The sequence below is a fragment of the Notothenia coriiceps genome, unplaced genomic scaffold (genome assembly GCF_000735185.1).
Source record: "Notothenia coriiceps isolate Sejong01 unplaced genomic scaffold, NC01 NC01_scaffold00032781, whole genome shotgun sequence".
Lineage (NCBI taxonomy): Eukaryota > Metazoa > Chordata > Actinopteri > Perciformes > Nototheniidae > Notothenia > Notothenia coriiceps.
In genome coordinates this window covers 108,260-124,267 of record NW_011365482.1, presented here as the reverse complement: position 1 = coordinate 124,267, position 16,008 = coordinate 108,260, and the positions used below count along the sequence as shown (strand labels likewise).

General features: G+C 40.0%; 3 protein-coding genes across 4 annotated transcripts in view; 1 reads left to right on the top strand and 2 right to left on the bottom strand.

The window, feature by feature from the left end:
• Positions 1–1,007: 1,007 nt before the first annotated feature.
• ucmaa (upper zone of growth plate and cartilage matrix associated a) lies at positions 1,008–5,315 on the bottom strand. The gene is made up of 5 exons (XM_010789310.1): positions 5,161–5,315; positions 4,418–4,477; positions 4,254–4,346; positions 3,470–3,568; positions 1,008–1,597 (listed from the first exon to the last, which is right to left on the bottom strand). Exons 1-5 carry the CDS (start codon positions 5,219–5,221, stop codon positions 1,509–1,511), a joined length of 402 nt encoding a protein of 133 aa, XP_010787612.1. The 5' UTR covers positions 5,222–5,315; the 3' UTR covers positions 1,008–1,508.
• A 973-nt stretch (positions 5,316–6,288) lies between these two features.
• Positions 6,289–11,057, bottom strand: phyh (phytanoyl-CoA 2-hydroxylase). 2 transcript variants are annotated; one of them, XM_010789308.1, is made up of 10 exons: positions 11,017–11,057; positions 10,461–10,741; positions 9,982–10,037; positions 9,228–9,338; positions 8,780–8,948; positions 8,436–8,517; positions 8,118–8,299; positions 7,873–8,022; positions 7,492–7,626; positions 6,289–6,894 (listed from the first exon to the last, which is right to left on the bottom strand). In XM_010789308.1, exons 2-10 carry the CDS (start codon positions 10,524–10,526, stop codon positions 6,841–6,843), a joined length of 1,005 nt encoding a protein of 334 aa, XP_010787610.1. In that variant the 5' UTR covers positions 10,527–10,741; positions 11,017–11,057; the 3' UTR covers positions 6,289–6,840. The 2 variants fall into 2 exon arrangements, with proteins under 2 accessions (XP_010787610.1, XP_010787611.1); XM_010789309.1 differs by having other exon boundaries at positions 10,461–10,660; positions 11,017–11,031.
• A 1,107-nt stretch (positions 11,058–12,164) lies between these two features.
• cdk17 (cyclin dependent kinase 17) overlaps positions 12,165–16,008 on the top strand; it is a 33,057-nt gene continuing 29,213 nt past the window's right edge. The window contains 1 exon segment of the mRNA XM_010789307.1: positions 12,165–12,484. The gene's annotated coding sequence lies outside the window, so the exon portion shown is untranslated.

Here is a 16,008-nt window from a genome sequence, read left to right as displayed (position 1 = left end):
AAGTTTTTTTATTGAGACCTGCAGGGAAAGACCCAAAAAGCCTAATGGGGCCCCTTTTCATAGTACGATGAAGCCATTTCTACATTTTGTGACTGAATAGCATGAAGGATAGCAGAATTGAATTGAGCTGCTTCCTCATGTTGTTCATGCTGGCTCACTGAGCCTTCTGTAATGATTTGGGTAACAGCTGTGAACTGTAAGATCATCTGCAGGTGATGATAGTTTCTTCTCATGTTTCGAGCTGCTGTCTGAGGAAACACTTTCAGCAATCTAAATCAACAGCTTTTTCTTTCAGGTCCTCTTGCTGTAGAGTCATTCAAATTTAAGAAATCACACAATGCATTACTGTCATAAGGTATACACCCACGTAATGGAAAGCACTTGTATCACTGGTTGTGTTTAGGTGAAGGGATGCGTTGTATCAAAGACCTCTACAAGCCCCATACAGCAAACCTAAATGCAGCATTTACAATCCTCTCCTGCATCCAGTGTTGAAAGCTTACCTGAGAAATGTAGGAAGAATAATGAGATGCAGGTTGCTTTAAAACGAAAGTAATTCTTAATTCTATCAGTAAGGAGTTATGTCATTACTGGAAGCTTTGTGAATAGTAAACACAGAGGGCCATGACACATGGTTTATTTTACGTTTATTATCCGATCGCTCCTGTTTTTTTCCCTCCTTTTCCTCCTCTGACTTGGCTCACTTTCATATTTCCACTCTGAAATTTGGAATCAGCCTGATGATTTCTGCAGCTCTCCTCATCTTTTCCTTTACTCCACACCGCCTCCCTCCCTTTAAATACTCCACATACCAGACAGTGCTAAGCTAAGTAAAAACACATCAGTGGCCTGGAATCAGGAAACTCATCTTTACTTCTCATTTTGACTCTCTTGCTTAAAGTAAGAGTTTGTTTTGTTGCTGCTTCTGCAACCGACTAAAAATAAAGACAGGGCATTGTGTTGCTTAAATGTAAAACAAGATGCAGTAAATACAAGCATACACAGCATAGAGACTACATTTAATATGATAAAGTGTGGCCTTTAATACAAAAACTGTGCTCATTATATATTTAACAGTTTTCATGGAGATACATATTGAACAATTTTGTTACAAATAAGAAGTAAAGAAATTATTTATCTTGTTGATGAAAGTAGGAAAACAGACACAACTTTGGTAGTTTACTCTGGTACAGGTGATGGCAGTATTATTAATATACTCTGCCTACAGATGATGGCAGTATAAGCAGTACTTTCAGTACACTCTGGTACACTTGATCGCAGTATTAACAGTATACTCTTGTAATTTTGATTGCAGTAGAGACAATACTAGCAGTATACTCTGGTACAGTTGATGGCAATAGTAGTATACTGAGGTAGAGGCAATGACAGTTTTAGCAGTATACTCTGGTACATGGGACGGCGGTATAGGTGAAGACAGTATTAGCAGTATACTCTGGTACAAAGGACAGCAGTATACTGTAGTACAGGTGAAGCCAGTATGAGCGCTCTCAGTGGAACCAGTAGTACTGAGGAGATAAGCCGTCGTAGTGATACTCTCGATACTGCTCATTGGTCTCCCTCGTTCTCTCATTTTGCTCTGTGGATACAAAAGTAGAAGTGTCTCAATATCAATATTTGTATATATGACAGGGTTTGATCGTAGTGAGAATTATCAGCAGACTTTGCAGTTCTACTCTTAGGAGCTTTGTAACGTCTGTGAGCTATTTGTTTTGTTTTTTTAGCCAACTACTTTACTGATTTGTTCACTCTCACCACCCTCATCAGTATCTACAGCGACAGCAGGCAGCTTTTTAAGGACAAAAATCTCAGTGGAATACAGATCTGCTACATGAGATTCAATATCGTTGAAGTCGGTTTTATGACTAGGCTTCCTTATAGGTAATCACTCCTCAACCATATGGCGAAATGTTATAATCAAGCATCGTTAGATAAAAGCAGACTTTGAATCATACCTATAGCAAACTAGGTTTTCTACAGGTAATTGCCCATATTGTGGAGTTCCCCAAGGCTCCATTATGGGCCTCTTCTATTTTACATCTTCATGCTTGCCCTTTCTCCAATTGCAGAAAGCAACAAAATAAGTTACCAGAACTACGCAGACCACACACACATTTACATAATCATTTAACCCTTATGTTGTGTTCGGGTCTCCTGTGACCCGTTTCAAGTTAAAATTAACTACGCTCTAGTTTTTTTTATCGGAACAAGGCTTCATGATATCCTCCACAACAGCTATATAAACACTACAAAACTGATTTTGACAATTTTAGCCAAGTCTGAAGTTCTCGAAAAAAATAAGTGTATAAGTTGGTGTTCGGCTTTGGGAAGACCCAGCAGAATTGTTGTGGGTGACTCTGGGTCAAATTTGGCCCAATCAAGATTCATCTTGGACTTTAGACACGCCCACCCCCTTCATCCACTGTAACAATAATTTTTTCGCAACATGCACCTGGTCTGCCATCCCTCTGCTGTGTTTTGGGGCAATAAAATAAAATTACAACAGGATTGAGCCGCGAACACCATGAACGGTAACAGCTTTCGAACACAACACAAGGGTTAAGCAGGGTTCTACACTCTAACACTAGTACTAAATTAGTGCATTGAACACATCAATAATCAATGAGAAATATTCCCCTGATATTGAAAGAAAAGCAGCACAAAGAGCCAACAATCCAGATTTGTTCTATATAAAAGTTTTGCGAGAATGTGCTCTTATAATGTGACCAATAAGTGCTCCATGGCCATGTGGAGATATTTTTGTTTTCTTATAACATCTCTTTGACCCAAAACAATGTATCTCAGAAACAAACACACATCTTTGTGGTTAGCAAGTCTAAGTTTAGAAGCTGTCGCTGCATCTTTATCACAGCAGACTGCAGGAACACTGTCGGCTTAGGCTGGACCACAAATGAGCACTTTGGTGTCTCTGAGGTCCTCACACTCGCTTCCCTCCATGTGTTATTTTGTGAACCCTCCTGTGGCGACTGGCACGTAAATCTTGTGTTTACTGACATGAAGTCCATGCTTCATGTTTCTCCAGTGATGGAACACCGTCCTCTGTCGCTCTCCCTGCGGTTTCTTTCATATTCCCTGGTTGATTGTTGGTTTCGTTGGGGAGTTTTATCTTGTTTTTTTATTTTGTTTTTTTTTATCTAGATCTAAAGACAAAGGGTGTTGTGTGCTGTAGAGATTCTAAAGCCCCCTGAGACAAAGATGTAATTTGTGATTCTGGACTACATAAATACAATTAATCAATTGATTGATTGATTGATGGTAATGTTAAATGTTTGTAGTCCTCTGTGAAAAGGGTGAACATACTGTTTTTTCTTCATTATTTCAAGAAGTTGGAATTAATTAAAGTTTTTTTTGTCATTAAAGCATTATGTCTGTTCCCTCATATTCAAGAGGAAAGCATTAAACGGATAGTAGTTGTAGGTCCAGGTCTCACCATCACGCACCTCCTCCACGTAGTGCTCTTGCTCAGTCCTTTGCTCCTCGTTGTACTCCCTTCTCTGCTCACTTGCAGCAATCTTTACCCTCTGCTCGACTGTGGAAAGGAAAAGGGAAAGAAATAAGAGCTGAGCCAAAAATGTCTCTAGAAGCCTGCTCCAAGAAGAAATAACAAGCACAGACTGAAGAGATCTGGACTTCTGCAGGCGTTATCTGGCTAAAGAGTGATTGTTTTAAATGTTATTTAGGTGAAAGAGTATGAAAGTCAGTTCCTCTCCAGAAACATTTGATATATTCTGTGTATTTGTTCATTTGGTTTGAAGTATAATGGTCTATCGTACTGATGCTGGCAGTGGAAGAATGAGCTTATTGTATTGAGAAACTGAGAGAGGGAGAGCTCGCTCCATACTGCCCTGTGACTCCTTCTGCAGCCTGGTGTGTGTGTGTGTGTGTGTGTGTGTGTGTGTGTGTGTGTGTGTGTGTGTGTGTGTGTGTGTGTGTGTGTGTGGTACCTTGTACTACTCTATATTACTATACCATACTCTTTTTTTATCACATAAACACATATACTGTCTTCGGTATGGAAGGCCAAACATGCCATATAATTGTGTGTGGCCACATCAGCCACACATACCACAATATATAAATACATTCAAAATTATAAATAAACATATTCAGACCAACCTCTTTACCCATGATCCTTATGGCTTTCTGCCAATAAGGTGTCAGACAGCACAAAGTATTTTTTCCTGGCGATAACAGTTTTTAAATAGATAGCTTACTTTGGATCTCGTAGTACCGGGTTGAGCGGCGACTGCGGCGTTTGATGAAGCTGGATGCATCCGATTCGGGCATGAAAACCTGCCGTGCTGCACCTAAAAGTCAGAGGTCAGAAAGTGAAGGTCAGGTAGAAAGGAAGTTTGTGAAACTGGTCAAAAAACCTCACCTTTGTGATCGGGTGGTTTTGAGTGGTCCTTGACTGCTGCACTTTCCACTTCACTGGAAACTGTGAGGAGAAGAAGAAATGTTCATTTCATGCATTTACACTAAAGCACTTCACACTAAATTGCATCTAAATGTGTTTGTGTGTACTTAGATTTAGAAATGTACAATCTTTGAAATCTTGGAATTTGCAACAGTATTTTTACATGTGATTAAGATTAATCTAAAAAGCATTGGCTTATGATATTTTTTAATTTGTTTTCCCAATGTTAAAGAAGACCATGCAAACCTCATGTATGGTGCTGCCCACCCTATCTATATCTATTTTTGTAATAATGCCATGTTTACTGAGAGGTCACAGCTGTCCTCTGGAGGACTACTGGACATCTCTTAATTTTTAAATGACTTCAATCTTTGATGCAATTCAATTTGAAAATCAGTATGGATTGAACAAATTGACTTTTAGAACTTTTACAAACGTTTTACAAAGTAATTTCCACTGAGCCCTACTCCTCTTAAATTACAAATGCTGGCTACTATTAAGCTGACATTTGCAAATAAATAGGGAATTTAATTTAATTCAAAAATACCCTTAAAAGGTCAAAAGCAACAAAATAGGTGACTACCAGTTTTATCCATTGGTTAAGAAGGACTGCACCTATTCTCAAAACATTGCTTATCTTCCTTGAGAATATATAATCCAAAATAAAAAATCCTGTCCCTGATGTCGCCACCCCAGGTACTCACAGAGGTGGAGGAGGAGGAGGGCGGGGAGCAAGGAGAGCACGAAGACTCGGGTCCAGGACATCTTGTGACAGAAAAGCAAGAACTCTATACTTCACAGGACACCTAACAGAACTGAATCGAGAGACGATGAGGGACGAAGGGAGGAAGGTGGGAGACAGTGGGAGGAGGAATAGAGAGACCCAGAGAGGGAGGAAGGCTGCTGCTGCTGGATTATCACATGCCCAGGGGAGAAGAAGAAAACAGGGAGGAGGGAAGGTGTAGTAATAAAGAATGAGAACCAGATGGAAGTCTGAGTACCTTTTAGAGAGAGAGGACAAAGACATCATGTCCAATGTCCTTTTTATTTATGTAAGCTTTCAGATCTTAAAAATATGTATGGTAACCAATCAGGTAACAAAGATTCAACGTGGATGTTAAAAGCCCTCTGGTGCATGTAGGATGTTGTTAGCAAGAAAAGAGAATTTAGGTAATATTATACTGCGTATTATTAAAGGTTTATAGTAAACTTAGAGTTAAACAAACCTGCTGATGTCTTTTTGACATGCTCTCTCTACTACTTTCCATATGAATGAGCAACATTTTCCTTACAGCAGGTGGTAACAGTTTGGAGCCGCACTGGCCCCCTTCATTTCCCCTCCAGGTGAGAATTATCTCAGCTTTTATCTTTACGTTAAACGCTGCAGCGAGCTATAGAACTGTGTGAGAGGAGTTTTGATGAAAGTGTACATCCGCTGCTGTGGATTTTTCCTCTGTCTGTGTGTGATGAGGTGAAATTGGATATGAGTTTCCTGTGAAGGAAACTGGGCAGAGACAGGTCTGCAGTCTGGGAAACATTTAGCCGCTAATGAGCCTGTGTGTGAGCAACTGCTGTGTGATTTTACAAATATATGAACGTGCATGCTTGTTATATTGATATTTGTAAATGTGATTACTTATTTGGGGTGAGTTGGTAGCCTTCATATTTTTTAAAGGGCCCTATTGTGCTCATTTTCAGGTTCATAATTGTATTTTTTGCCTCTAGTGTGACATGTTTTCAGCCCGAACACTTCTTCCCTTTATCCTTTTTATCTTATGTAATACTTAGAAATACAAAATATAACTGCCTGTAAAAAAAGAAATGAAACAGGATCTTAATAATATAGCCATCATTTTTATTATTTATTATTAAAATATAACATTTGTCTCACAAACATGAATTCACTGAATCACCCCACTAGAACATGTATAAGGCCTCTGTTAGTGTTCATTAAGAAGAGCTACAATTCACAGTTATATTTAAACATTTCTACTTTGATACATGTATTATTCTTACTCTCAACCCCCCTCTACCTTCATAATCACACCTTACGATTACTTTTCATAATCACCATTAAACTCCCAGCTTCTCAGTTGTTGTGCTGTTAAATACTGTAAAGCAAGAACAGCAGGTACTTTATTCTGCTTTTAACAGTGTCCTTATATCCACTGTGAGAACAACATGCTCTACATCAAATTTCCAAATGTTAATATAAGCCTCATTAAATAATCTAATGTCATCTAAATGAAATCAAAAGTGAGGGATTGCAGGATAAGAACAATTAGGAAACAAGAATATGACTTTGCTGCTTCTTATCCAGTCACACAATCATCAATGTGTGCTTCGTCATGACGCGGCGTTTCTTGCATCATGCGCGTGGTTCTTCACAGTGAAGTCCTCTCGCCCTGCACCAGGCGGCCTCTGAAGGCCCAGGTGTCCTGGCATTGTTAAAGGGACAGTTAGTCAATTAATCAAAACAAACCTTCTGAGTAGCTATGAAGATGTGTACATGTTACCCCATACAACTGCATTATGTAACAAGGACAATCACTCAGTTTACTAACATAGGGTTAGATATTTCTAGAGGCAAAGACATTGCACTGAGTACCTTAAAACTAAACAATGGGGGCTTTTTTCCCCCCCACTTAGCTTTAGCCAATTTGCTTATGCTTTATTAGACACATTGGATGAATTGTAAAAATAGATCACAATGACCTGCTACTTGGTGAGCGCATTCCACTTATTTCTGGGATGGTGGATGATAACTGTGCTCCTCCTAACACTAGAAATTATGTAGTTAGGGTGAGCATTGCAAAACAAGTCTGCTAAGTGTAATTCTAACATTAAGTAGACCCTAATATCTGAGGTGTTGATGCTCTTAAGGTGGCCGATGGAAGTCATGCTGTTGCTACATATTAGCATAAAACTGCCACCTGGTATGTAAATATCCAATCTGACTGTATCAAGTACATTCCTGTTGTGTTGTCACTTGTAGAAGGGAACGTTTTAAACATGTATGAATGTAGATGTCTGACCTGGAAGGTAATATCGTTGCCCAACGCGTACTTCCTGTTGGCGATGTCCTTCACCTCTTGCTCTATGTTTTCCTGGGTGGTTCCCTTCACATCAATGTAAAAGCAGTCAGAGCTGGCATAGTGGCAGGAGATGGCCTGGAAAAACACAATATTTACTTGAAATGTTTACAATTGCCTTATAATTAGCTTTTTGCAGCATATGACCAATCACAAACAAGACAGGTGTACAAGTGTTTCTATATTTATTCTCCTCTGTAGAGGCTCTCTCCATCCATGGGTAGGTATACAGAGCTTTTATATGCGCAGGTGAACCCTGAAGTTACCCCACTTGAACCCTGCTTTGTAGTACAGGCCACAGGTGGATTATGGGTAGTGTAGTACCTTGCGGAAGCCCTGGGTCTGGTTCATGCCTGAGCCGTGAATCAGCAGCGGATGGAAGAAGACGGTGTCGCCCTTCTCCATCTCCAGGTGCACCCTGGGATGCTGCGGGTCGTAGCCACGCACTCCATGGTACATTTTGTTCACACCGCCCTGAGGGAAATACAGGAAAGTTTAGGTACCTATAGCAGGTGTTCTCATGTGTGTGTTCCTGTAGCAGTTGTTTTCGCAGGTGTGTGTTTGAGTACCTCCCACTCTGGGTAGTCGTGCTCCTTCAGCGTGCCGGTGTGTGTCCCTGGCAGCACCACCAGGCAGCCGTTCTGCCTGTCCACCTTCTCCATGGCCGTCCAGGCGCAGACGATCTTGTCTGTGGGGCGGAAGGGGAAGTAGTGCAGGTCCTGGTGCATCGGGTGGCGAGACGTCTTTTTCCCTGAATCAACAGTTGATAATTGTACTGTATGAGGCTTCCTGTGATGCTTACTGATCCCAAAATGACACTGCTGCAGCTGGTTCTCCAGATAAACAGAAACCAGATTATTGTAAATATTTTTTGAATAGCTGTATACCTGCATCAGGAGGTTTGTTGATGAGCATTGTATGCATTGCCATGATGTTGGGTCCAGTGAAGCACTCCACATACTGCAGAACCTGACATGCAAAAGCACATAACAGTTTAAATTATTTCAAATTCAAGCTGCTTTTTAAAGAAAACTGTTAATATGTCGTATTCGAATTTTGATTACATTATCATAGTAATATCTTTTTATTGGCACGTTTTTTTGTTGAAGAGCTGTAATCCTCTTTCCTATAGACTGTGGGTGGGATTTCAGATATTTCCACAAGTGAGCACCATCGTCTCAACAAAGTTGTTCTATGGATCTCTGTATAATATGTTTGTGTGTTTTTATACCTCTGGTAAGTTGCAGTATCGGAACAGTTCAGCATCTTCCTGGAAATCCTGGAGTTTGGAGACCGCTCTTTGATCCTGAACAAACTCTGACTTAGCGATGGCCACGTCCCTCATCACCATCAGACCGGGAACTTTCACTTCCTGCCGACAGATCCGTTCAAACGCACTCCTAAAGAACGCAGACGCACAAGAACCTTCATGCATCGGTACTATTAAAAGATAAACATTTGATATGTAATGTATGCATTGCCTTTTCTTAAAGAGTACTGAACATAGAAGGGAAATGGGAGAGATAGGGAACGACATGCAGCAAAGGGTCACTGCAGCAAGGATTGAGCCTGAGTATACCACCAGGTAAGTAATATGTCATTTCAATACAAATATACAGTATATTATTAGTTACGTCGAAAGTTCTCAATAATAGGTTCAATAAGTTTCCGATGGTCACCTGAACCTGTCGATGTCCTCTTCAGGCACCAGATTCTTGATGAGGATGAAGCCATTTTCTTCATAAGAGAGTCGCTGATCTGGGGTCAGCAGGTCGGTATCCCAGCTATATCTACCAAAGAGAGATAACACGCAACAATATCAATGTCTGAGGAAAGGTTAGTCTGTGTGTGTGTGCAAAGAGATCTGAACCTTGATCTGTTTAGTTACACAAAGCTGCTTCTAACATGAACTGCCCTTAAGCTGTTTTAGAAATAGGGCTTGTTTATTTGTTGAAGTGACTGCATCATCAGCTATTAAAATGCACATAGATAGCAGAAAAGTGAGAAATTATTTATTATTTATGTATTTGTCTGGGACGATGTCAAAACATCTGTATGGTTACAATACTTAAATACAGTTAGATGTTTTGCATTTAATATATCTCCACAATAGTGACATCACTATGTAACACTAGGGCTTCTATTGGCTAGTGCTATGGGGCGGGACATCTCTAATCACAACAGAGCCTACCAGCTAACCAAACAGAGCAGACTGGGCTCTGGTTTCAGACAGAGGGTGAAAAGAGGTGATGCAGCACAGGCAGTATGAGAGAAATAAAGAGCTTGTTGAACATTAAAGCATGTAAACATGTCAGAGTAGAGGCACAAAATATAAATATGAACCTGAAAGTGAGCATAATATGTTGTCTTTAAAATTAGGGGGTAGACTACCTACTCATAACAGAGTTCATTGTATACAGTTTATGGTCCTACCTGAGTCTCTGAGGGTAGCTGGAGTTGAAGCTCAAAGCACCAGTCGTTTCAGCTCTCTGAACAAACCAGTAAAGGAAACGAGACAGCAGCAGAAACAATTGACCTTTAAGCAAAGGTAGAATATAAAGCAAATAGTCTTCCACTGACCTAAAACCAGACTATCGTTAGCCTCCTGAGTTATTCTAAGCTATTATCTCCAACAAACAGATAGATAAATAGATACATGTTTACATTTCAACCTTTAGCCTACATACTGCTAACAGCCTCGTTTAAATAATGGCGTCATTGTCACAGTGCCTTTGTTATAAACGCTAAAAGACGCATTCATAAACAATGACAGTTAGCTGCAGAGAGGCCTTCAGTGGTACTCCCGTTCCCCGGTCTAGCCCACCAAAGCAGCCCACCAATAATGCTCAGTTCCCGGGTACTGTCTGCTCTGCGCAGCCCCCGGTGATCCCACACAGAGAAGAAAAGGATACGATGTCGGCAGGTGGTCGGTCAAGATGGTTGATTAGCAGTCTGAGTCTCTCCGCAGCGCGAGACATGTTGAATCGGTTTGTACCCCGTTGTGATCCGGTAAACAGCGATACGGAGCGGAGCTAGCAGGTGACCGGGCAAAGGGCAGACTGACAACAACCACTCCACCGTCACCCACTGCGCGTTATGAGAGGTCAGTAGGCTACAGAGGTGGAGGAAGACTCAGATATTGGACTTAGTGAAAGTACCAGAGTGTAGGAATACTCTTTTACGACTAAAGGTCCTGCAATCAAAATGTTGCTCAAGTTAAAAAAGCATAAGCATCAAATATTCTTAAAGTACCAAAATTACTCATTATGCAGATTGGCCCATTACATAATAGGCTACTATATTATATATTTGTATTATAATTATTGATGCTTAATGTGTTTATCAAAGCTGGTTAAGGTGCAGCTTGTTTAAATTAGTTTATGCTGCAAGGTGGCTTGTGAATGTGACTTCCTGCAAAGTAACTTATTATATTAAATAAATGTAGTGGAGGAAAAGTACAACACTTACCTCTGAATTGTAGTGGGGTAGGTTCAAGGCTTTTATTAGTCATACTCATACGTACATAGCTACAGTGTAGGCCTACTAGTAGTAGTAGTGGCAATACCATAGACTGTATATAAGGGAAATACATATTGAATAAAGTAACTACAGTTTTTATCCAGCAGGTGGCGCCCCACAAACATAATTATACTAAATGTTAGTTATGTAGTTATTAGTAATCGATTTTTTTTTCAGATTGGCTAATGGTAAATATATATTTTAAAGTAGGGAAGGAGAAATGAAATATTCATAACCTTCTTTTCAACTTAAAATATATTTTCTTTTTACCCACTGCTTAATTTTTGCCATGGTATTGTAAATTGTAGCACATAAACAACCATCTAATAATATACATTTATTTTCAAAATGAATCGTTTGAGCATATTTTGCTTCAAGATAACTATAACATTTAAAACGAGACACATTTTTAACCTTTTTATTTTTGTCTTATAAAGTGAAAGCCCTTCTAAAAGATGAATGAAGTATTTATTGTATGGTTAGTTTTTCTTAATTAAATACTTGAATGTCCAATATTTCATTGAAGGCTGACTGGAGAAAAGGAAAAACTGCATATTGAAACATTTCTACAATATTTATTGTTAGACCGCTGAAAATGTACAATGTTGCAAAGTTATGAGTTACGAGAAGCAGCATAAAGGGAAGCTATTTAAATAAAGATACCATTGTTTCGTGTATCTGCATTTCCTCCTGCTTCCCTCAGCTTCGTCAAGCTAACTTGAGTTCGCTTATTGGAGCGGAAACGGGTTGATCTCGTTTTAAAATTACACATGATATAATGTAATACTACGATGAAATACGTATACTATAGGTTTTTTTGTTTTATATAATTGTATTTTACTGAATTATTAGGGGTTTAATTACATCACATTCACTTGCTCCAGAAAATATATAAATGAGATACCAAAAACTACTACTGGTAAAAACTACTACTTCGATCCATTTATGCATGTGTATGTAGCCTATAACTATCTGTATATGGTGCTTTATTGACCTATACATATTTAAATAATTATTAATTAAGGCCTCTTTTGTTTTGAGAACGTTGATCTCTTAAATTGTGATGTCATAATGGTCTTATTTTGAAAGGGAACCAGAAGTCACGCTGCGTGGTGTGTGATGTCAGCTTGCATTCCCCTCCGGTGTCGACAGAGGATCCTCCTCCAGCCTCTGTGAACTCCTCTCCCCGCCACACAAACGACATTTTGGGGGTTCGGTCTCCAGCTCTCCTTCCTCACACCCCACACATTTCCAGGTGTGTGTCGGAGGATAATACCGTTTTTATCAGAGTGTTTGGGAACGAAAGCGACCTCGGACTGAACCGTGCTCCTTCAGTGGGCGGATAAAGCGGAGGAGGGCATCCGGGCCTGGCTGCTCCGGAGAGTCGACTTCAAACGACGGAATTCACCATTTTCAGGTAAATGGCGACAAATGCATTTTTGTTGATAACACCCTGGCTGTCCGATATTGGACGCTACATTTCGGGCAGGCCACTAAGTAAGTAAATGTCAATACAGAGGAAACCTCAGCTGAAGAATATACAGACTTTAGCTATTTTTTTTGTAATTGTATCTTTATCAATTTTAAAGCTTCGGTTTGACTATGTTGTACAGCTGGTGTTGTTATGGTCGCGCCTCACATATTAAACATGACATCTCCTACAGTATGTCGCTTTATTGGGTGCCAATATTTTGGTTTGTTTACCTCATGTATTAGCAGCCAGTCTTGAGTGCCACATTTAAATGGAATTTTATGGGAGAGAAGATGATTTCTGCATCATTAGTGTGATTTATGTGCAATCAATTAACACCAATAGGTCTAATGAAGGAATTTCATTAGCATCATTCCAGAAGAAGCAGCTACAAAAAGCCTACTGTAAAGTCAAAGTATGTAATTGCACTGCAGACACACCAAAGACATGCAAATAACCATCTTCATTGATCCCTTTTAAATAACCACAGACTCATGGTGTCAACACCAGACTCTACTTTATCACATGGATTTTGTAAATATAGTTTCATTTACCTTTCACACATTCAAACCAGCACATTAACATGTATCTCTAGCATGTGTTAAAACGGCTTCCTGATATGATTTTTATATCTGTTGGAAATGCATTTACAAGGCACACAGGGGATAGGGTTTGAAATTACCTCCTGATTCTCCATGCAAATTCAATATTGAATATTGCCTCTGTTTTTAATGAGACAAAACTATGTTTTTTTAGCCATCTCGTGTATGGTATTTCACGAACAAAAATCACCACCATCACTGTAAAACTGTGAGGATGAGTTGTTGTTTTTTATAATGGTTCTTACCACTACATTTAAACGTGTCAAAAAAATGATCTAAACTTGATACAGAATGAGTTGGCATAGGCAGTTGGTCAATCATATAATTCTTATTAGATTATTTGAATCTTTGTTTGATAAAACAGATAACTGTCTATAGTTACATGACCACCATCATCCTTGTCTGCCAGCAAAGCATCCATTCTAGCTTCTTTTTCCACTTTCTGTTTTGCCTGGATTTACTTCACTGCCCTTATATGTAACAACTGGTGTGTGTGTGAGCTGCGTGTGAGTGTATTGACCCACATTATATCTAGGCTGTGGATGTGGGAGTATGTGCGCAGAGGCGTAAAGTAGGCCGTATAGCAGCGCCTGTATGATCTGTGTCTGCTTACGTCATAGGTTACAGCAGTTGTGCTGTGAATATGTGTACGTTCACATATTTAACACACCTTTTTTCTCATGGGACTGATGGATCAGAATAGATACATTAAAGTGCACGTGAATGTCACTGATTTGTTTAAACGTCCTTGGTAGGAACACATCTGGCGAAGCCTGAGATTTGTATTACTATTTTTGTAAAACGTTTATTTCCATTACCACTGAATGATGGATTGTGGATTTGCATTCAATGTTAGTGGTGAGGCTGTCAGCTGAAGTCTTCCATACTGTATACTCATACTAACTGCACGAGCCCTGTAAACATCGTTGCAATTATAATTCAAGTTATAGCCAAACAAAATTAAATTTGTAATTTTAAGTATTTAAATGTTTTATCTGAGGTCAAAAGGCATGTTGTATCCCGCATGTTTGCAGCAGTTTTGAGCAATGTGGGATCAGCCTCCCAAACACTGTTGGCTATGGGCAAACAAGGCCGCAGTCCTCTTTTTGATCCTCCTGTTTACATCACTCCAACTTGTGCACTGTTTATTGATCCGAGGGTATATATATGTGTGATGTGTGATGCGTTATGAAAATGTGTTGGAGTTAAACCTGTTTCATCATGTTTCATGCTTCTCGTGTATGTGGTTGTGTTTCTAGATTTGGATTATTGCTACTATACATATTTAAAGGGTCTTTCCCGCCCTTTCTCATTGGCTGGGTAAATGATGAAAAGCCACCACTCTCCTGTTTACCATATCCTGTTTCACCTGAGGCGTTACATGCCAGTAGATGTAACTCATTGGATGAGGCTTGCTAACGGGCCCCTGGGCTGTGGACGTTTTCTCTCTTGCACAGGGGTGGGTTTCATGGAGGTTGAAGGTAGTAATTATTGGCTTTTTGGGTCTGATATTCTAGGGATCGAGGAATCATTGAGTGGTCGGGTGCAGCAAGAACCAACATTACACAAGTTTCATAGAACTATTACACACCACCCACACCACCACAACCACACAACCACCACCCACACACACACACCACACACCACACCACACACACCACAACACACACACACACAACACACACACACAACCACACCACACCACACACAACACACACACACACACACACACACACCTAAAATAAATTGAACCTGAGGTATTTTCATTACTTTCCTTCCATGTGGTGAGCATCACTGTAAAAATTCCAGTGGTGGTCGTTTCTGTACAGGTAAAGATGCTAAATATTTTCACACACACACGCCACACACACTTCCCTAAACCCGATGAACCCCAAACTTACCTTATTAAACTAAAATTTTTGAACCCCTATCAACAATCATAGGTTATAAAAGGAGTTTTAATGGCCCGAACCTAAAGACAATACCAGTGGCACAGGTGTGAGTGCCAGATAACAGTCAACTGTGATCTGGAACCGCTCGGTACATTCCCGTCCTACACAACTCTCACATCTGCCTACTCCTCTCAAACTATTCTTGCCAAGCCGTCTTCACAGGACAATTTCAATTCTTATTGGGCCTTATTCAGTTTGAAACCTTCAGCATGTGGGATTTCATGAAGGACACTGTAACGTTTAAACTTCCGTTTCAGTCAAAAACTAAAAATTATTTCCTTTTAATAAGTAAAGTCTCTGTTCAGGCTGGTTATCAATGCCTGGCAGGACGGGCGCTTTCTAGAATTCAGTGCCACAAACAGCTCGTGAAATTGAAACACTATCGAAGCCCGAGGAAGAAGGCCAGTTCCTTTGTTGTGTTAACTACAGCCATTAGAAATTCATTTTACAGAAGTAATTGCTCGATTGCTAATCCCTCAATTTCATCTGAGGTTTTATTTACTCCCCCAAGCTTCTGCTCTCACTGTCCCTAAGATTTCATTTCATCTCTTTTCTGGAGGGTCAGACCAATTCCAGGAAGGGTTGTTAGTCGCTTGCACACACTATAATCTGGTTTATAGGATTAGCAACCTGTGCCAGTGAAGCAGTGTAGTTCAGAAGACTCAGGACACCTACCTCAGGGAAGTCCCAATTTTTGGTTTGATCAAACTAAAAGGCCTGTGGAAACCTCCCGTGATTGTTCCTGGACCAACAGTGTAGCCTTGTCCGAAACGGGGTCTCTGTGGGATAAATTGAGGCCGTGGTTTGGTTCATTATTTGGCTGATGATCGGGAAGTTTTTCTGTAGAGATAACAGTCTATTGGAAGGACACGGCTGCCATTATTCACATAGCACCAAACGATAGGAAAAAGTAGAT

What these genes read in the sequence shown, in the direction of transcription:
- ucmaa (XM_010789310.1), bottom strand. Translation starts at nt 5,221, where the DNA reads ATGTCCTGGACCCGAGTCTTCGTGCTCTCCTTGCTCCCCGCCCTCCTC. An exon ending in AAAACCACCCGATCACAAAG is followed by an intron (nt 4,347 to 4,417) that starts GTGAGGTTTTTT and finishes TCTGACTTTTAG; the next exon opens with GTGCAGCACGGCAGGTTTTC. An exon ending in CGTGGAGGAGGTGCGTGATG is followed by an intron (nt 1,598 to 3,469) that starts GTGAGACCTGGA and finishes TTGTATCCACAG; the next exon opens with AGCAAAATGAGAGAACGAGG.
- phyh (XM_010789308.1), bottom strand. Translation starts at nt 10,526, where the DNA reads ATGTCTCGCGCTGCGGAGAGACTCAGACTGCTAATCAACCATCTTGAC. An exon ending in AGCTACCCTCAGAGACTCAG is followed by an intron (nt 9,339 to 9,981) that starts GTAGGACCATAA and finishes TCTCTTTGGTAG; the next exon opens with ATATAGCTGGGATACCGACC. An exon ending in CAACAAACCTCCTGATGCAG is followed by an intron (nt 8,300 to 8,435) that starts GTATACAGCTAT and finishes CTGTTGATTCAG; the next exon opens with GGAAAAAGACGTCTCGCCAC.